Source organism: Astatotilapia calliptera, chromosome 7 (genome assembly GCF_964374335.1).
Source record: "Astatotilapia calliptera chromosome 7, fAstCal68.1, whole genome shotgun sequence".
NCBI classification, from domain to species: Eukaryota; Metazoa; Chordata; class Actinopteri; order Cichliformes; family Cichlidae; genus Astatotilapia; species Astatotilapia calliptera.
In genome coordinates, this window is record NC_137428.1 from 37,957,273 (window position 1) to 37,977,799 (window position 20,527).

Below are 20,527 nucleotides of genomic sequence, written 5' to 3' on the forward strand. Positions count from 1 at the left end.
ACAGGACAGAGTTAGCTACTACAAAGAGAAAATGAACATTAACAGCCTTAGAGCATCTAGCATGCCTGGATAAAATCCTCAAAAATTTAAAAAAGAACTACAAGAGAATTAATTATTGTTTTTAAGCTAAAAAGACCCAAAGAAATACAAATGTTTATTTCCACATTTCACTAACAGAAACTAATCGGTAATTTCTTTTACTTTGAAAGCCGAACTCTATTTCCTGTCTGATAAACTAAACTTGACTGATGATCAGTTGAGTACGGTTCGGTCCATTGGAGATATTTGTGTCTTAGAGCCTCCCTGAGCCTGACGGGGCCAGAACAGAAACCGGACCATCTATTTGATTTAAGCCATGAAGAAAGGGACTGAAAAAGGACTGTGAGAGCGTCTGCTTGGCCAGGACCCCCATGGATAAGCACGTTTTCAAGTCAAGTTGGGACAATAAGGTCTTATATAAGGCAGAACAATAACACAAGACCGGATATAATCCTTTCACAATAAAAGTGCTGCTAAAAGTGAAGAGGCGGAATAGAAAAAAAAAAGAAAAATCAAAGAATCAGTTTTTATTCGCAACATTTAATTAATTAAAGATTTAAATACATAATTTATTCAAATCAGTAGATTTTCATCAGCCTTAAGACCAGTACTGAGAAATTGGGGGAACGTGTGTGTATTATTTTGAAAACGAGGCTGGACCCCGGTTGGTTTTGACAGTGGCAGACGGAGGTGAAAAAACGAGAGACTCACGTGTCTGTGGCTGTGGTCGTTATGTATGTGTGTGTGTTACTGTCTGTATGAATAAAACATGACAAAAAAAGAGTGGTGACGGTGGGAAACGTGACCGGCCGACTCGCATCATCAATCAGGAGAGAAGCAGACGCAGATTGAAACATTTAAAGTGATCACCATCTTATTTTAGAAGCATTATTCTGCCTCCACACATAAAGGATAGCCGTGATTACACTTTTTTAGTGCCTTAATCTACCCAGTGAGGCCAAAAAGATCATAAGAATGATGTACACGGACATGAAGAGCCTCAGAGGCAGAGATGAGCTGTGATCATGCTCCAAAAAAGAAAACAGATGTGAGGCAGTGTCTGGAGAAATGAAATCAAAGATTTTCTCTCTGGCCCTGTGTTTACCTGCAGCAGCTGGTGCACTGAGGAGAAACCAGGCATCTTGGAGCTTCCGCCAGTTAAAAGCAAATCATATTTCCATGGATACATTTGAAAGAACACATATTTATACACTCCGGAGATAAATGCAGGTGACTCAGCGTCTCTCTGGCAAAAACACATGTATGTACCATTTGATCTGTTTTCAAGTCACCAGAAGCCCAAATCTTTGGCTTTGGGCAATTTAAAGGACATGCTGTATTTACAGAAGCCTTTAATCTTTCATTTAGACCTTTAAACGGAAACCACATCCATGTGGAATTCCTCATTGCCAGCCAATGCAAGAACACTTTTGCAATCAAGAATTAAATGATTAACTGATCAGAGTTGGTTGAACTTCATGGGTATTAGTTGGTTCAGAAACAGAGACCAGTGAGAGTCCATTTCATCTGCTGTGCTGAAAATCAAAGCGACAGACCCCACTCCAGACTCTCTCACATCTGCCACATGTGTTCAGTGTGAACCTGTTAAGAAAACAGGGCACCAGTGGCTGACCTGCCAGTTCTGCTGTTCTTTGGTGACTCCCAGCTGATCTGGTGTGCTGGTCCGTCACAGAGTCTGTCTCTGACATGCTCATAAGTGATGTGGTGCAGGTCGTTTTGCTGTGAACTTCCTGTTCCATGGAGCCCAGAGTTGTGTTTTTTGGTTAGAAAATGCCTAAAATACTGAAATGATCAAAGTTATAAAACCTTCAATGGCCCAAATTCAGCCTGAGTGGAAATTCAGGCAGTCTGTTTTAAATAACAAGCAGATTTTGGACCAAATTTAGTGAAGTACATAATTCAAACAACATAAGCCACGTTAACACACCAAACAACAGGACTGACAGGCCCTTACTCTGTAGTAAGTATGGATAAAGTAGTTTATCTTTTCTCTGCAGTGAAGCAATAAATGTGATCAGTTATTACCCCGTGAGTGCCAATGACAGGCTATTGCATTAATTTTTCCTTTAGCCTGAACACACATTTGAGCATATACAGCAAATAAACACTAAACATTCAAGCCTGCATTTTTATTATCAGTAATAGATAACAGAAAGGTAACAAAGGCTAAAAATGTCGGTGGATTTCTCACTTTCAGCCCTTCTCCACCTCCTGTCATCTTTACTTCTTTGTGAGTTTGTCGCCCCCTGTCTCTCCTCACTTCTAATTGCATGTCTGCACGTTAGATACAGTTAGATTTATACTGCAGCTGAAGGTCTTTATAAAAACACATTTACAGTTTAATACTGTGCTCGGTTAGAAGTTAGTGCAGCTTTTAAGGGGCTGAAATTTGAAGCACCTGGAAACAAATCAAAGATAAAGTTGGCACACTGCTGCTGTGTTTCATGTTTAATGTAAACAAACCTGTCTCAGAAAAAGTAAGACTTCAGCTAAAGATGGTCAGGTTGCACCAACTGGTTTATTTTAACTGTGCATTACTTAACTATGCATTGAATATAAGTCACATGGACTTAATTTTAAGTTCAATCCATTTCATGTTATATTCATTTAGAAAAATATAGTCAACATTCATAAAAGTAACTTTAAAGAGTTTTAAAAACATAAAGTCATGAGTTTTTGTTGCACTACTGTGTCTCATACACTGCAGTTATGGAAAAAAGTGGAAAACCAGACAGAAAAACGTAGATAGTAAACTCAAATACAATAAGTGAGCGCCACCTACTGTACAGAAGCTGTTATAAGAAAGAATATTAAAGCAAAGTGTAGAACATGAGTGGATTTCGTGTTACGTGTATATTAAAGAGTGTTTTCCTCACTTTTTTCTGCACTTTGCTCTCACTCTCATCCTGTTAAATGCTGACCTGCTTGGCTCGGCTCTGTGTTTGGAGGTGTTGCTGGGTAACGGTCTACATGCAGAGGGAAGTGTAGCTTACCTGTAAGCTGAGACTCAAAGAGCAGCTGTCAGACTGTGGAGCTGAGATGACTCATCTGTGGGCTTAATCCAGCATCAATAAAACAATGTAATAACAGGGAAGAAGCCGATTTCCTGGCAGACACAAACACCTCCACAGGTGGGTTTTATTCCGCTGCTGCTGTTGGTGTTCGTAACTGGAGCTACAAAAAGGCACGTTTTGAGATTACCTTGCATCTGTGGCACCACCTGCAGGGGAAACTGCATGAAAATTTAAGGTTTGGTCACCATTAAGAATTGAATTTTGCAAGAACCACAATTTGTTTTGAGTAAGGATATATTATGTGCACACCTGGAAGAATTTTGTATAGAGAATATGAGTATGAAATATCAGACTGTATTAACAATGACAATCCTCATAATATGTTTTCGAAAACGAGTAAAAACTTCGGCTGCGTTATTTCACTTTTTAGGGCTTATGAGCAAAAATTGGTGTGATGCTCTTTAACAACACATTGGTACCTGTGCCTTTATTAGCAGCTGTTACTTGTTCTTACAGATTCAGTAGCTTTCAGTTAGAAAAATTACATATTTTCATGATTGAAAAACAAACTATGTGCTTGTTACAGCTGTTACCCCAATAAAGCAAAACTGTGTGTGAGACAGAGACGGAGACACCGTAGGTGTGAAGATGGCATTGGCCAGCGGTCACTGGTTGGAGAAGGAGATAAAAGGAAAAGCCCCAAGTCCTAGGTGAGTGTGCCAACCTAAATAATATAAAGGTGGTGCTCTGATGCAGTATATGCCACAAATAAACAGGTAACAATCACTCTTGAAAGATTAGTGTATAAATGCTAACATATGATAATATATTGTAGGAGTAGTATATTGTGACATTGTTATAGTGAAGATTGTTTTACACGATACGATCAGGTCAGTAGACCATTAAAGTAATGAAATAAACTGAGTTTAATCACGTTAAAACCTTAAACCTGCAACTCCTCTGGTAGCAAAAGTAAGTTTGGTTGGATAGAAGTTTATGGGAAGCCCCCAGTTCCATTGCTGCATGTCTTTTAAATAGTTTAGTGACTTTATTGGCTTGTTGAAGTGTTCCAGGTTCCTTGGTCAGCTTGGTTGTCCTGAGGTTTCTCGACATGGACAGATGGAGACCCAACAACCGAGTCATTCCTGTTGGAATTCGAGAACATGCCTAATTGGTGCATTGAAATTCACATTCTCTGTGGGGGAAACCACAAAACAGGCTTGTCACCGTCTGATGACAAAATTTATGTCAACTCATGGATGTTGAAAGTATAATTTAGGCATTAGGGTACTTCAGTGGATATCAGTGGATGATGTCACTCATGGCTACGTCAGTTTATATACCATAAGTCCAGTCCAGTGATTTTAGATGGCGTGGGCCGCAAGAGGTCATTTTTTCAATTTGTAATTTAATTTTTATCACCATAAAAACAGAAATATTACATAACACAAACTTAAAAGATTTAAAAATGAAACATTACCACAAATTTTACATTATTCTTGATTTCTGGCTTATTTTGGCTCCTGATCTCTTTACTATAGCTCATTAGTGTAAGAGCTAAAATGCAGCACTATTGGCCAAAGTAAAGCTGTTGATAAAGAATCTGCCTCAAACCAAACATCAGAAGATCAAAAGGAATCAATGACAACATGAAGCAGAAAATATGTCTTCTTATGCTAATGTGAATAAAGACTTTGGTGGGCTATAGAAGATTTTTTACATTTCAAAATGAGCTTGTAATAAGTAAAAGTCTTGAAGTTTAGGAATGCCCAACTTAATGCTGTGCCAACATTTTCATCCACCTCATCATAATTCATTCTTGTAATAATTGTGCTCAAAATGGACTCAGTGAGCAGACTCAAACAGCTATTGGCAGTTTTTTGTAGCTTATTACAGTTGGCAATGGTTATTGATGACTGCCAGTGGGACTGAGAGAGAGAGACTTTATAACAACAATGTGCAGACGAGCTCTGCTGGAAATGAGTTGCATTAACTGTAGTTCCAAAGGAGAAGGAATATGACTGTGAGTATTCTGAGTCTGGACCTTTGCCTTACATATCTCAGAGGTGGTTTGGGGGCTAAGAGGAGCATCAGCTCAACAGGGGGAAATTCAGACACTCTGGGAATGAACAGCGGGCAGGCAAGTTTGCTGAGGTCTTTCCCTTACAGGTTAATCGGCATTGCTGGGAGTGTCTACAGTCCACGGGCAGGTGAGTCTCCAAACAGAAATGTTTCCAGGAAAGGGTCCAAAAAGGTAACTAGGAGAGAGACAGAGACAATGGGTAAGATGACATTAAAGACTAAGGTTCAAAGGCGGCCTAAAGTTCATCATATTGGTAAAAAACAACCTGGTGAAGAACTGCTGCACACATAATACTAAGCTCAGTGAAGATGATGTCTGACCCGCTTCTATTTCTGTGTTTCTTTAAATCCACAGACACGGCCATGCTTTAGCCGTGGCTGGAGACGTTGCCTTTCTTTTCGGAGGTGCCTGCAGCATCAGTCAAGAGGTGAGACCACTGTTTATTTTTCTTTTTTATTCAGTCACAGTAAAACATGAGTGAAGCATGGAGCCTGGGTGGTCTGTGCTTCTGCTAATCAGTCTTTTCTGGTTGATTCAGGAGGGCAGTGTTGTTTACTTCAGTGACTTCTACATGCTAACAGGTACAACATGCAGCTGTAGTCCTGATGTGCTTTTTCTCACATGCATTTTTGGAGGTTTGGACTTCTGCAAGTGGTATTGAGCAAAGTTTTAGGATGTTAATAATGCTGAATTTAAAACCCATTTACTGAACTCAATTTTAAGTTCACACACAGCCCAGTTCAATTAAAAAGCCACGACAAAAAAAAATCTTCTTCTTTAAATTGTACCATGATGATTAAAAACAGGAAAACAACCTAAAAAGCACCATAAGCTTTAGAAAACTGGGAGTAAAAAAAGCTACAATAAATAAATAAAAAGAAAGAAAGTTATTATATTTTTCCAGTGGTTTGGAATAATTATCGCATCTGATTAAAATTATCAGTATGTCCATTTACAGTGGCAAGGTCAGTTTTATTTACGCTATATAAAATATCATGAATACCAAAATAAAAGCCTCGCAGGGTTTTTTCTAAATACTTTTTGGCAAAAGCAAATTTATTTCTAATGTGTTTAAAACAGAAGATTAAAAACATACAAAGTGGTTTAGCTTTACAACGAAACAGCAAAATAAAACGTTACAAAGAAGTAAAACACAAGTTAACATACACACACGCACAGCCACACACAGACACCGAGTGTAGATTTGTGAGAACTAAAAGGCTTCAAGTCTATTTTTGAATGTATGCACAGATGTAACTGACCTCGGGTCGTCAGCAGGCAGCTCGTTCCAAAGAAACATGACCACAGTAACTGAAAGCACCCTCACAGGTCACAGCACGTTTTTATGACCTCTTAACTTACTAACTGGTTTTAAATGACATTATCAGATCAGTTATTTTGGCCTTTGCATTTGATGTTTTGGTGTTGTTTGTAGTGACTCCTGAAGATGTGACCTGGGAGGAGATTCCTCAGAGCGGCGACGTTCCCTCGGCCAGAGAAGGGCACACTCTGTGGTAAAATACAGCACTGACTCTGAACTCTAATTATTGATAGTTTAAAACATTTTGAAATCAGTCAGTGTCAGAAAGAAATAGACATTTTTTTAATAACGTTACATAAATTCTTTTCACATTTAGCATATTCTCCATTGAATCGAGACAGATAACAATAAATGAGGTGACTATCTTCAGAATTCAAAGCAATCAAGTGGACTTTGTGTGTCCTTCTCCTGCACACTTGCTCTGAACACCACCCAAAACCAAAGAGTTTCTAGTGGTGAGATGCCTTTTCTCCTGCTGTGTGCTATAGTTAGAAAAAAAGGTGTCATGGTTTTGGGTCTTCGACCCAGTTTTTATTTGTTATGTTCTAACCCTATATTGGTGTTTCTTGAGCTCAGTCTTCCCTAGTCTCATCCCTGTGTTTCTCAGCCTTCCCAGTCATGTACCCATGTCTGTTTTCTCCCCAGTCGCTCTGTCAAGCCCATGTATCTTAGTCTCGATCTCATTCTTTCTACTTCTTGTTTATTTTAATAGTCTTATGTTTCATGTGTATTATGCTCAATTTTGCTTTCGTTGTCTTGTCAGTCAGATTAGTGTCAGCTGTGTTCCCACCTGTGGCCTGTTCCCTCGTTATCCTCCTTGTGCATATGTTGTCTGTGCTTCCCTATTGATTGGTCAATAAGATCTAGAGGAGGTGGAGTTCCTGATAAGGTTTCTCCGGCTGGACTTGAAGAAGGCTCATTAATGGTTGCACAGGATCTCTCACCTGGTTCACGTTTGGTTACTTGAGTTAGTTGTTGATTGTTAGCTTCGGTCTCCATCGCTTTCCATGTATTATGTAAATCTGCCTCCAAGCCCTTTGGTGCTCTATCTGCACACATAGACATGTCATGGTGGCAACTGGAACCAGCAACTGGTTTTCCAAGACAAGCTTTATTGTCAAAAACAAACTCCATCTTATGATGAAGCCTCCATCGTAATTTATTCATTTGTGTTTCTCTTGAATTATATTCAAAGCTCAAGGAACTCTCCTGTAAAAAGACAGTTTTTTAAGTTCAGTGATAGCACAATGACTGTAATGTTCCCCTATCCGTGTGCATGTTTTCTTCTCACTGAGCTTCTCCCACCATTATAAAAGCCCAAGACAGACAGACTAATGTGATCTGTCTTGGGCCAGGACACTCACATTAGGCTATGTTATAATAAATAGTTCTGTTGAATATTCAAGGTTACAAATGTTGAGCAAAATAGTCATAATTACAGTTGTAGCTCTTGCAATGCTGCAACACACTGATGCATTTTTACTGTAAACACCATGTTTTGTTTCCTTCTCAGTGTTGTGAAAGGAAGGCTGTATCTGTTTGGAGGAGCGTCCAGTCCTGAAGCCACTGAGTGTCTCCCAGGAGTCTACAGCTTTGATATAGGTGAGGATGTACAGCAGCTAGAAGAAACAATGAACTAGTTTAGTTTGATTTGTGTTGTGTGTGGGTCATATAAAACATGACCAAAGTTTCAAATAGTGAGGTTAGGGTCTGCACAAGTAATGACTGAGCCAAAAAGTCAGACACTTTTTTTTTCTACTCTTGGCTTTGTATGATGTCATAGAGTGTGTATATACCTAAATGGGCTTCTCAGGTACAGAAGTCGCACGCAGAATGGGCCCCCCATAGTGACGCCCATACTTCATTAGGTTTCCATGTCCTGACAGTGACTCTGACCTGGGAGTGCTTAGCGGTTGGGGGTGTGGCCCTCAGAGCTCTAAGACACTGCTCTGCTGCTGGTGGCGAAAACATCTACGTGTACGGAGGTGCTGTGGAGGGGAATCCAACTGATGACCTCATGGTGTTCAACACAGGTTACAAAAAAAACCAAAAAACTTATGCAGCTTTCAGCTTCCTTCTTCTTCTTCTTCTTAATAAAAACAAATCACCCTATTTATGTTTTTACAGTTTAGATTCTGATGTCCTTTCTGCTCTGTTTCAGTGTCTCTCACCTGGACACCGGTCAAAACGAGTGGATCTCTGCCTCCTGCCCTGTGAGACTTCTTCTCTGACACACTGTCACCAAAAACTGTAGTTCAAGCTTCACAATCATGACTCAGTGAAGGAATTTAGCATCAGATGTCATGATTTGGAGACACAAAGACAGCATTCAGAAACAAAAAGCAAGCTGTTTATTTAGCTAATAAAAAGCCAACACGTAAATTTAAAGCTGAGGCAAAATAACAAAATCCAAACACCTCAGAGAAATGTGAGAGGAAAGCTACATGTACAGGGCTCAGCTGAAAGATTTACAAACACAGGAACACAGCGAGGGGTACCGTGGGCAGAGGAAACAGCTGGGTGACAAGAAACAGGTGGAACTGAACAAGGATAACGAGAGAGAAGCAATGCAGTGTTATGAAAAAGCATTTCCCAGTTTTTAAGTTTAAGGTTTTTTTGCATATTTCTCACACTTAGATGTTTCAGATTGTGAAACTAATTTTAATATTATAAAAAGATAACCTGACTAAATACAGATAGGTTTGCATAGCTTTCATCCTTTAATAGATGAAATCATCATTTAAAATCTCAGCTATCTTTGTACAATATGAAAAATTTGTTGGCTGAACATGTAAGTGTGACAAATATGAAAAAAAAAGAAATCAAGAAGGGGGCAAATACTTTTTATGTTAAAAGCAGAGCACAAAAGAGATGGATTTACCAAAATAAAACAGGAAGTGACTAACTGAACACTGAGATAAACCGTTACCACACTCAGGAGCAGGAACATGATAATAAAAATGTCGAATCTAAATAATACTTTAGGCCCCAAAACTTCAAGGTCCAGGACCACGACTATCAGATTTTTATAAAAACAATGACAATTCTATTTTGGCAGCATACTAATCTATGAAACCCAAAGAATCTGACAGATGTCCTTTTTCTGTGTGTAGATGGGGTCAGAGTTGTGCTCTGGTTGGAGATCAGGTGTTCATGTTTGGAGGTTATGGAGCAGGAGGAGAGTTCTGTAAAGACCTCTATGTTCTCAATACAGGTAAGAGCCAAGCTGAGGCATTTTCCAGTTAGTTTTACATAGCACATAATAATTACACTTGGTGGGAGATGGAGATGATCATAGAGATCGACTAAATATTAGTGCAGCTTTGAATTACTCGCTTTAAAATGACCAGATAGATTTATTTATGCAACTTTATTTCTTGCACACGATCAAACAAAAAGTTTCTATTTACACAAATGTCAGAGATTTAAACTGTGTATGTTGAACTGCATCAGAAATCACAGGTGTATCTAGAAAAGATCATTCATGCTTATATATACAGCAAATATACAAATTAAGTCAAACACATAACTCTTATGACTTCATCTGACCTTTGACCTTTATGTCCTTTGGGTTTTAAGAGAACCTGCAGTGGCAGAAAATGGAGGTGAAAGGAGAATCACCTGCAGCCTGCAGCGGACAAACACTGACTGCACACCATGATAAAGTACACACACACACACACACACACACACACACACACACACACACACACACACACACTGAAATGAACTATATGAATGTACTAGTAGCAGTAGCAGAGGTGCTGGAAAGAAAAAAAACACTATTATATATTTTACTTATTATTGAATTGGTGTGATTATAATTAATTTGTTTCTACCTATGCCATGCTTTGGAGAACCAGCTGTACTAAAATTAATATTACCATAATATTAATATTTTTATCCATCCAACCATCCATTTTTCTGCAGTTTATCTAGGCAACAGTCTGAAATACCCAGGCCTTCCTTTCTCTGGCTGCTTGGGCCTTAATATTAAAAGAAAAAAACAACACATAAAAAATATAGTGTTAGAGAGGTGGGAAGAGTAAAGGGTAAGGTCTTATAGGGAGTTGTGAGGCTGGACAGTAAGGAAGTAGAAAGGGACTTGTTAGTGATTGACTACTAAGAAGTCAAGCTGGAAAGGATGTGCAACGTGGCAGAGTGATTAATGGCAGAGATGGAAATGAACTAACAAGTAAAAAGACTGTGTTGAGAAGATGGAAGGAGTACTTTCAGGATCTCATGAATGTAGGATACAGTGGGGCAAAAAAGTATTTAGTCAGCCACCGATTGTGCAAGTTCCCCCACTTAAAATGATGACAGAGGTCAGTAATTTGCACCAGAGGCACATTTCAACTGTGAGAGACAGAATGTGAAAAAAAAATCCATGAATTCACATGGTAGGATTTGTAAAGAATTTATTCGTAAATTAGGGTGGAAAATAAGTATTTGGTCACCTCAAACAAGGAAAATCTCTGGCTCTCACAGACCTGTAACGTCTTCTATAAGAAGCTTTTCTGTCCCCCACTCGTTACCTGTATGAATGGCACCTGTTTGAACTCATCATCTGTATAAAAGACACCTGTCCACAGCCTCAAACAGTCAGACTCCAAACTCCGCCATGGCCAAGACCAAAGAGCTTTCGAAGGACACCAGGAAAAGTATTGTAGACCTGCACCAGACTGGGAAGAGTGAATCTACAATAGGCAAGCAGCTTGGTGTGAAAAAATCAACTGTGGGAGCAATCATCAGAAAATGGAAGACATACAAGACCACTGATAATCTCCCTCCATCTGGGGCTCCACGCAAGATCTCATCCCGTGGGGTCAAAATGATCATGAGAACGGTGAGCAAAGATCCCAGAACCACACGGGGGGACCTGGTGAATGACCTGCAGAGAGCTGGGACCAAAGTAACAAAGGTCACCATCAGTAACACACTACAACGGCAGGGAATCAAATCCCGCAGTGCCAGACGTGTTCCGCTGCTGAAGCCAGTGCATGTCCAGGCCCGTCTGAAGTTTGCCAGAGAGCACATGGATGATACAGCAGAGGATTGGGAGAATGTCATGTGGTCAGATGAAACCAAAGTAGAACTTTTTGGTATAAACTCAACTCGTCGTGTTTGGAGGAAGAAGAATACTGAGTTGCATCCCAAGAACACCATACCTACTGTGAAGCATGGGGGTGGAAACATCATGCTATGGGGCTGTTTTTCTGCCAAGGGGACAGGACGACTGATCCGTGTTAAGGACAGAATGAATGGGGCCATGTATCGTGAGATTTTGAGCCAAAACCTCCTTCCATCAGTGAGAACTTTGAAGATGAAACGAGGCTGGGTCTTCCAACATGACAATGATCCAAAACACACCGCCCGGGCAACAAAGGAGTGGCTCCGTAAGAAGCATTTGAAAGTCCTGGAGTGGCCTAGCCAGTCTCCAGACCTCAACCCCATAGAAAATCTGTGGCGGGAGTTGAAAGTCCGTGTTGCTCGGCGACAGCCCCAAAACATCACTGCTCTCGAGAAGATCTGCATGGAGGAATGGGCCAAAATACCAGCTACTGTGTGTGCAAACCTGGTAAAGACCTATAGTAAACGTTTGACCTCTGTTATTGCCAACAAAGGTTATGTTACAAAGTATTGAGTTGTATTTTTGTTATTGACCAAATACTTATTTTCCACCCTGATTTACGAATAAATTCTTTACAAATCCTACCATGTGGATTCATGGATTTTTTTTTTCACATTCTGTCTCTCACAGTTGAAGTGTACCTCTGGTGCAAATTACTGACCTCTGTCATCATTTTAGGTGGGGGAACTTGCACAATCGGTGGCTGACTAAATACTTTTTTGCCCCACTGTACATGAGAGAGCTGGACAGTTGCCACCTCTCTCAAGTGGAAGGGAGGGCAGCTGTGGAAAGGTACTTGGTCCAGTTGACATATCTGTGGAGGTATGGAGATGTCCAGGAGAAAAGACAGTGGACTTTTAAACAGAATACTTAATATAACCTTGGAAAATGAGGATGCCTGAGGACTGGAGAAGTATACTGCTACTGATTTTTAAGAACAAGTCTGGTATAGAGAAGGTGTAACAGTGAAGCTGCAAGGAGCAGAAATAGTGACGGTAGATGAGGATGGAGTCATCCTTCTAAAGCAACAGACAGTGCAGTGAATTTGTGCCCATTATAGAAGCAAGAAATGCAACAAATTTTTAACTTTATTCAGTTTGCATGTGTGCATATAATTACATTAGAGGACCTCCGTTTTCATGCTCACAGCAATATATAATAGTCCCTTTAGGTTCTGGATCAGCCATGGTTAAATATTTTTTATCATCCATCCACCCTGACCTGACTGTATGCCTCCATGAGCTCACCGTCCTTCTTTTTTCCCCCTGTCATAATTATTCTGACCACTAGAGGGTGTTGCCACAAAGTCTTTATTTTTCTTTGTTATTTATAGTGAATCTTTTCTCAGTGTTTTTAAAAACACTGAAATAAAGTAGCTTTATTTAGCTACTGAAAACTGATACTTGCTATATGCGAGCCTCTATAGCCGCTACATCCTTAAAGCTGTATAAAAATAACAGTATAAAAACAAGTAGGATATTATTTTTTAAATCACAAGAAATATGGACAAAACAAAATAAACAAAAAAGCTGTTAAGACAGAAATATACAATTATCAAAATATATTATTTGTAAAGCAAAATAACTGTAGCTTTAAATAACAGTCACGTTGACTCCTGAATACAATGTTTTGTTTTTGTATTTATTTTTTGTTGTTTATTACTTTTGGAAAAATCTCATGTAGGACATCTACCTGTTTGGTGGCAAAAGCACCAATGAGGATGGCACAGTGACGTCGTCCAGTGAAATCCACAAGCTCAGTATTGGTGGGTTGGATGCTGCAGAGAAGTTAAAACTGACTCGTGTAATTCTGAAGAGTTAAAGTGTGTAAATACTTCACACTGTGTGTCTGCAGCGAAGACGAAGTGGAAGGTCCCGCTCTACGTCGGGATTCCTCCAACACGTCGGCATGGACACACCGCCTTCATCCTTCACAGCCATGTCAGCAAAAATAAAATATATTATTATCGAGGTTTTTTTTTATTATTACTGTGATGTGAAATAAAGTGTTCTTTTTGTGCCTACTTGATTGGCAGCTGTATGTGTTTGGAGGGAAGAACGAAGAGCAGAATTTCAATGACCTAAAGGTGATGAAGCTCATTAACCCATCAGAGAGGCAACCAGGTACGTTATAGTGTATTACAGTTTTTTCTGATTGCTTAAGCACATTTTTGGTAACTATTGGCTATTTTTGCAAAACTCTACACACAAATAAGAAAACCTGTCACCCAATTATCAAAACATTGTAGTTCTCTTGCAAAAGCAAACACAGCTAGATTAACTCTTCACACCTTCGTAAAAATGGTGTTTCCGTATCAAACAGTACACACAAGCCATCATCTACCAAGCACACAATGCGCCAACTGCACACTGATGGTATGAATACAAAACACATCTCAATTTGAGGTCACACTTTTGTCATAGTGTCATGTAAACATACAAGGATCCAAACTTCAAGTATTGGTGTTTATTCACACTCATCAAAACCAAGACAAAGTCAGAACACAAAATAGGAATTTCACAAAAAAAAAAAAAAGGAAAAAAAAAAGAAAAAGACAATCAGCCTACATCATGTCGTCTTTCTGGGTCCGGCCACAAAATTTCGTCCACATCGCATGCGACATCCTCCAGTCCAAGGCACCGGGGAAAATATCTCCTTGAATGCCGTATCCAGGCCTGACATGATGCCTGGTCAATATCTCCACATGCCTCCTCCATTGCCTGTAAAAGGGCTACCTGTTGATGAGGATGACGGTCGTACACTTTCCAGCGCCAGGCAGAGAAGAACTCCTCGATGGGATTCAAGAATGGAGAGTATGGAGGGAGGTTGAGTGCCATGAAGGATGGGTGGTCTGTAAACCAGTTGCGGACCAAAGCAGCCCTATGGAAACTAACATTGTCCCATATGATGACATATCGGGTCATAGCTGCACACATGGTTATGTTACCACCACGTTGTCCTGGGACATTGATGATGGCACGGTGTCCAATAATGTTCTTGCCACGTCTCCTGGTTTTACTGAGGTTAAAACCGGCCTCATCTACAAAAAGTAGCTCATGTCCCATTGCATCTGCTTCTAGTTCCATCACTCTCTGGACAAGACAAAACAAATGCAACACATCAGGCCCATGCACAGCACTACAGTATGCACTTCCAAATTCAGAACCAATGACACTAGCTTACCTGCACATAGTCATATCGCAGTTGCTTTACACGTTCTGTGTTTCTCTCGAAAGGAACTCTGTAAATTTGCTTCATTCTTATTCTGTGGCGCGCAAGTACACGACTTAGTGTAGAAATGCTTGCACTGTGTATATTTTGAAAGATGGTGTCATCATCAATTATGCGCTGCTGTATTTCGCCCAGTCTTATTACATTATTGGCAATCACCATGTTCACTATATGGGTCTCTTGCTCTGGAGCGAACATTCTGCCTCTGCCCCCAACATCTGGACGTCTAGCAATTCTGTAAAGTAACAATTTCAGTATTTTTGCATGTATGGTACTGTTGTGTTTCTCATTAGAGTATGGCAGTGCTACAAAGTACTTACCGATTCTCATTTCGAAATGTCCTAATGATGCTTGCCACAGTGTAGCGGCTCAGTTTAGGCTGAACACGTTGGCCAGCTTCCCTCAGGGTCATCCCATGGTTGATAACATGGTCCACTATTGTAGCTCTGGTGTCATCAGTTATTCTGTTTCTTACTCTTCTTACCCTTCCTCTTTCCCCTCCTCGTCCTCTTCTTGCTCCTCCTTGTCCTCTTCCTCTAACATCCTCTAACCCTCTTGCTTCTTCACCTCCACGTCCTCTTCCTCCAACTTCTTCACCTCCACGTCCACCCCCTCTCCCTCCTCTGATTCTCACTCTTCTCACTCTTACTGCTCCTTCCATTGTACTCCACATAGACAGCTTACCTGTGGCCTGTTTATAGTACTTAGGCTGATTGCAAAGTGGACTAATTATCTAAAACTGTTTTCACATGTGAAAGTGTGCCAGACAGTTGGCAAAATAGTGTTAATGATAGCCATACATGTGTATAATTTTGCTAGGAGTGTGTTGGAAATTTGGTAATTGAGTGTAAGCAGTGTTTAAAGTTCTGCAAAAAGAGTGTTGTGCAGTGAATTGTGCCTACAGTTTTGCAAAGTGTGTGTTACAAAATTGCAAACTGAGTGCAAAGCAGTGTTTGTGCTTTTAGTTTTGCAAACTCAGTGAGTGGTTTTGCTATAAGCATTAATACTTTTAGGAATTGTGGTATAGGAATCACAGTTAGGGTTAAAGCCATCAGAAAAAACTGTAAAGGCAAACATATTTGGCTCTTGTTAAAGAGCACAGGAGCTGCAGTGGCAAAGCTGTCCACAGGATGGTGCTAGAGGAGAGGTCAATGGTCATTTAAATAGGCACAACAGGAATGGATTCTGTTTTTACACACTTTCTTGTGCACTGCAGTACTTTTAAATTTTAAGTTGATAAATTTAAAATCAAAAGTACTGCTTTTTTTTTTTTAAACGTCACATCAAACTCATTCCAGAAAGACAAAGAAAGAAAAGTTTTTCAATTTCACACATCCCCCACAACCACAGTATGTCGTCTTCTACATTAAATGCAGCTTTTGGGACTAAAGTCACAGTAGCTGTTTCTTTAGATTCTTTTCAAGCCATTTTTTAAACACAGGAATTAACAATGAGTAGTTATAATAAAATGTAAAAAAAAAAAAAAAAGTCTTTGTGCTCTCTGAGTTCTTTAAAAGCCATCTGGTTACCTCTCCATAGTGGAGACAATTCAACCTTGCTTCAGTCAAGGAGTGCTGCTAAAATTGTTTCTTGATCTCGCTGACCAAGTAACTCCTTATTTACTGAGTTTGGACAGGTGTTCCTAACAAAGTGTCCTAGTGGTTACAAACTTCCTCCACTTTACAAATACTAACATCCTTGTGTTTCTGAGAACACTCAGAGCTTCAGACATGGTTTTTCTGAACTGTTTGGTACTCATTTAAATTAGCACAGATGGACTCCAAGTTAGAGATACATATCGAGGATATTTAAAACAGACAAGATGCACTGCTCACAGTTTGGAGCCACAGCAAAAGGCTGGATTATTTTTTTTAAATGGAAGATTTTAGTTTTTCATTTAATACACTGAAATACAAGTTTTCAATCATGAAGTCTTAATGATTAATGAAACTGCCAATTAAAATTAAGCATACAACAAAGAAGAGCACGCATAAACTGAGGGGAATCTATTTTATTATCATTATGTGAGTTTAATAGCTCTCATTACATTTACATCATTTACAGCACTGCACTTGCTCCATGAGAACTCACAGATGAACTTTGTGTCAGACTGAAAAACAAAAAACTTCTGTCTCCACAGTGATGAAGGAGATTCTGTCAGAGTTTGGTCTCCAGGGTATCAGCCACAGGTCAGCAGCTGCTGTCTGTGTGTGCACACCGGCTCTCTTTAATGTGTGTGCGTGTGTGTGTGCCATTTGAGCCTCTTGTCATGCTCTGTTTGAGTCTCATATCTCGGTTTTAACTCACTGGTTTCATTCTGGTTTTGACCGTTAACAGCTTCACTCCCACAAAAGTTCCCAACGTCCGCTACGAGCTGAGCGAGGCAGCTCCATCCGTCCAGCAGAAGAACACGATGGTGAATCCACAGGTGTCAACATAATACACTCGCCTTCATTCATTCTTTTCAAATGGTGGTAAAAAGTCATGCAGATTCAGAGGGTTGGAAGACCAGGGTGAAACTCTGGTTACTATGCAACGCAGATAAAATTGCATTTCCTGCTGCAGGTGTTTGTCCACAGAGACTTCAGCGCAGTGCGTGATCAGGCAATGACAATGATCCAAACAGCATTCACACTGCTGGACCAGGAGTTCCACAAACTAGATCGGTACATGCACATCTTCATTTACACATTTAAGTACAACTCAAAGGGCAAGAACATGCATGAGGTGACCCACTGTAGGAGCTCATCAGGCTAAAGGTTTAACTGCCTCACCTCTAAACATCGTATTTCCTGTGCTCATCCTGAATGGCTGAATGTGTTTTTTTTTTTCTTTCAGAGAGAAGTCAGAGCTGACTAAAGCTGCAGCTGCTCTGCAAAGAGAGAAAGATGCTCATGAAGCACATAGACAACAACAACAACAGGTTCAACAGCCTTCTAACATCCACCAAGTCAACAGTGAAGTCCCCGGGGGCTGGGGCAGGTTTAGGCTGCATGCTACACGAGTATAGTTTCAGAAACCTTGTAGATATATAGTCTTTACAGTTATTCTGTACTCCTGGTATAAGGATGGTGCTATTAATGTGTAAAAGCTCCAGATAAAGGGGTCAATGTGAATGTAATCTAAGCTGAAACTGGTAACTAACTATTATTTACAAAGAATATTTACAGAAACTTGGGATACACAAGACAAGGGTGCAGATTATAAAATCAAAAAAGAGGAAAAACAATACTGTTTAAAATATACAGCAGATTATTTAAACGGATAAATACAAGAAGGGCAATAAAATCGAGTAAACTCCGGAAAGAATGAGATGGAAAAGAGGTCAGTGACTCTGCTGACCTGCCTCTCTCTTTAGATTTACATGTACAGGCTTCAGGCCTCAAACCTGAACCTTTCACCTCTCATCCTCCTTGAATGGAGTGACCTCATGCTGCTGCCGAGCCAAATTATGGATCCGCTGCTTTGATCTGCTTGTGCAGAAATGTTACGAAAACGACCCAAGAAGGCGAGGTCATCGTATGTGCAGTTTGGCATCAAGCTCTAAAGCAACAAGAGGGCAGGAAGTGAACACAGGACCACTAGTGACTCCTGTTTTAGTCCTGTGAATCCCCCTGAGTGGACCACCTGTGATTGGTGTATTGTAAGTTTCTGCTTGTGATCCCAAAATGCTGGAACAGTATTTGAGGACTAAATTTAAGCTGCTCAGACCCAAAAGTTAAAACACCTTTCAAAGTTTAACAGTAAAAACTGGAAATGAATTTAAAAACAAATCAGGAACTTTATCCTGGTTCTTGTTACATTAAGTTCATTTAATCCTAATCTAACCCATTAACCTCTTACACACTCTAACCCATTAATCTAATCTACCATGAATCCATTACATTTTTATCTGATCACTAACATAATTCAATGCATGAGAGGAAGTCAGTAAATGTAGTGCAATCCCGTATGATCTCGTTATTTAAACCTAATCACATGTTAATCAGTGATATATTGTTTCTAATATTTTTTGTAAGATGTTTTAATCTGTTTTATGATTTATTTTACTTAATAGAGCAATTTTATTGTGCAATTCTGCTTTCGTCTGCCATGTTCATATTTCAGGTGTTTAGACCCAGGATATACTTTATTTACACAAGTGTGTGTGTGTGTGTGTGTGTGTGTGTGTGTGTGTGTGTGTGTGTGTGTGTGTGTGTGTCAGGAGCTGCAGGAGATGCTGGACAGACATCGCTCTCAGAATGAAGCTTGGCTTCGAGCGAGAGCTGAGGAGAATGACCGAGAGAGGAGGGAGCTCTGCAGACTCAGAGTCAGTAAAACAAGCAAACACACTAACACACATGCACACTCTGCTTCACTAACATATTTTTGCATTTCATGCATGTAAACAGGAAACAAGACAGTCATTAAACAAATAAAATAAGTTTTCTAACTTCCTGGTTTACGTCCACACTGTGCTGCACATCACAGCTTCACTGTTTCCAGCGCTGGCTTTGGGAAACGATCAGAATGTGAAATCACTGATGTTATTTTCAGTTTAAGGTGTCTTTATGACAGCTTAGCAGACAAAAATCCATGGTAAACTGTTGTACATGCAGTCCTGTTCATCAGTTAGTCATTATTTGAGATACGTGGGAGTGTTAAATTTGATGTGTGTGATGTGTCTCTCCTCAGGAGGAGGTGTTACAGGAGCAGGAGAGACTGAAGGAGGAGCAGAGCAACATCCAGAAACGCAGCGAACACCTCCTCTCCATCATGCAGCAGTTCAAAGGAATGTGAGATAGATGGATAGATTGATGGAAAGAGAGAAATAAACAATTTTTACGATCATAAGTCGAAAATTTGTGTCATCATCTACAATTTTGTATTCGGTATCTAAAACTTTTAACTTACTAACTCAAAACGTCTAAGAAAATAATTAAACATTTTGAATGGCAACCCCCCCCCCAGCAACATAAACAGCCTTCCATAAGAATAAAAAAAATGGCCTCACTTGCAGCAGCGTCTGATGGTTAGTCCCAGTGTTTATTAGCCTGATGTGTGGATGGATGCAACCATGAGGTTTCTGATATTTTGAAGCCTTGACTCTAAATTTATGGTCACTGACATTTTCATTTTTTTTTCTTAAGTTTTGGTTAGTTTTTGTTTCTTTGGAGCCAGAGGTAATCATACTTAGACAAGAGGGTCGAGTGCTGCATTATTAGAAAAATACAGTTTTCTTAGCAAGCTACACCCATAACTGCCCACACAGATACCTGCTGAGTAGTGCTAAATGACAGACTGATGAAAAAGTAGAATTGCACTGACTCTGGAGCATGAAATTCTCAGATGGTCTGTCCCTCACAGAAAGCCATTTTTTTTTCTGTCAGATAATCTGACTAAAGATCTCCAAAAGGCATCTGTGAAGGTTCTCAGTCATCCAGGTCATCGTAGTCTAAGGAGCTTGGAAAGAAAAGCGTCTGGACTTCTTTCGGTTGCTTGAAGACGTTTCACCTCTCATCCGAGAAGCTTCTTCAGTTCTAAGGTCAAATGGTGGAGAGTCCCAGATTTAAACCCAGTGGGAGTATCCCCCCACAGAGGGACAAAAGGACCCCTGATGATCCTCTACCTAATCACGAGCCAAGGTGTGAAACTGGGTGTGGGTCCCAATTAGCTAGGGTTTCGGGTGAGCTCATTGTGAAACCTAG

At 39.9% G+C, this 20,527-nt stretch overlaps 1 protein-coding gene across 3 annotated transcripts; it reads left to right on the forward strand.

The window, feature by feature from the left end:
* The first annotated feature begins 3,707 nt into the window (after window positions 1-3,707).
* LOC113026090 (uncharacterized) lies at window positions 3,708-19,681 on the forward strand. 3 transcript variants are annotated; one of them, XM_026174527.2, is made up of 18 exons: window positions 3,708-3,784; window positions 5,512-5,584; window positions 5,696-5,738; window positions 6,593-6,671; window positions 7,992-8,080; window positions 8,365-8,511; window positions 8,640-8,691; window positions 9,592-9,692; window positions 10,058-10,143; window positions 13,293-13,374; window positions 13,464-13,549; window positions 13,645-13,732; window positions 16,981-17,029; window positions 17,178-17,268; window positions 17,406-17,506; window positions 17,679-17,763; window positions 19,045-19,149; window positions 19,515-19,681. In XM_026174527.2, exons 1-18 carry the CDS (start codon window positions 3,723-3,725, stop codon window positions 19,617-19,619), a joined length of 1,524 nt encoding a protein of 507 aa, XP_026030312.1. In that variant the 5' UTR covers window positions 3,708-3,722; the 3' UTR covers window positions 19,620-19,681. The 3 variants fall into 3 exon arrangements, with proteins under 3 accessions (XP_026030312.1, XP_080160634.1, XP_080160633.1); XM_080304508.1 differs by lacking the exon at window positions 3,708-3,784 and adding an exon at window positions 5,284-5,356; XM_080304507.1 differs by lacking the exons at window positions 3,708-3,784; window positions 5,512-5,584; window positions 5,696-5,738 and adding an exon at window positions 6,411-6,486.
* Window positions 19,682-20,527: the final 846 nt, after the last annotated feature.

What these genes read in the sequence shown, in the direction of transcription:
- LOC113026090 (XM_026174527.2), top strand. Translation starts at nt 3,723, where the DNA reads ATGGCATTGGCCAGCGGTCACTGGTTGGAGAAGGAGATAAAAGGAAAA. An exon ending in TGACTTCTACATGCTAACAG is followed by an intron (nt 5,739 to 6,592) that starts GTACAACATGCA and finishes TGTTGTTTGTAG; the next exon opens with TGACTCCTGAAGATGTGACC. An exon ending in AGAGAAGGGCACACTCTGTG is followed by an intron (nt 6,672 to 7,991) that starts GTAAAATACAGC and finishes TTTCCTTCTCAG; the next exon opens with TGTTGTGAAAGGAAGGCTGT.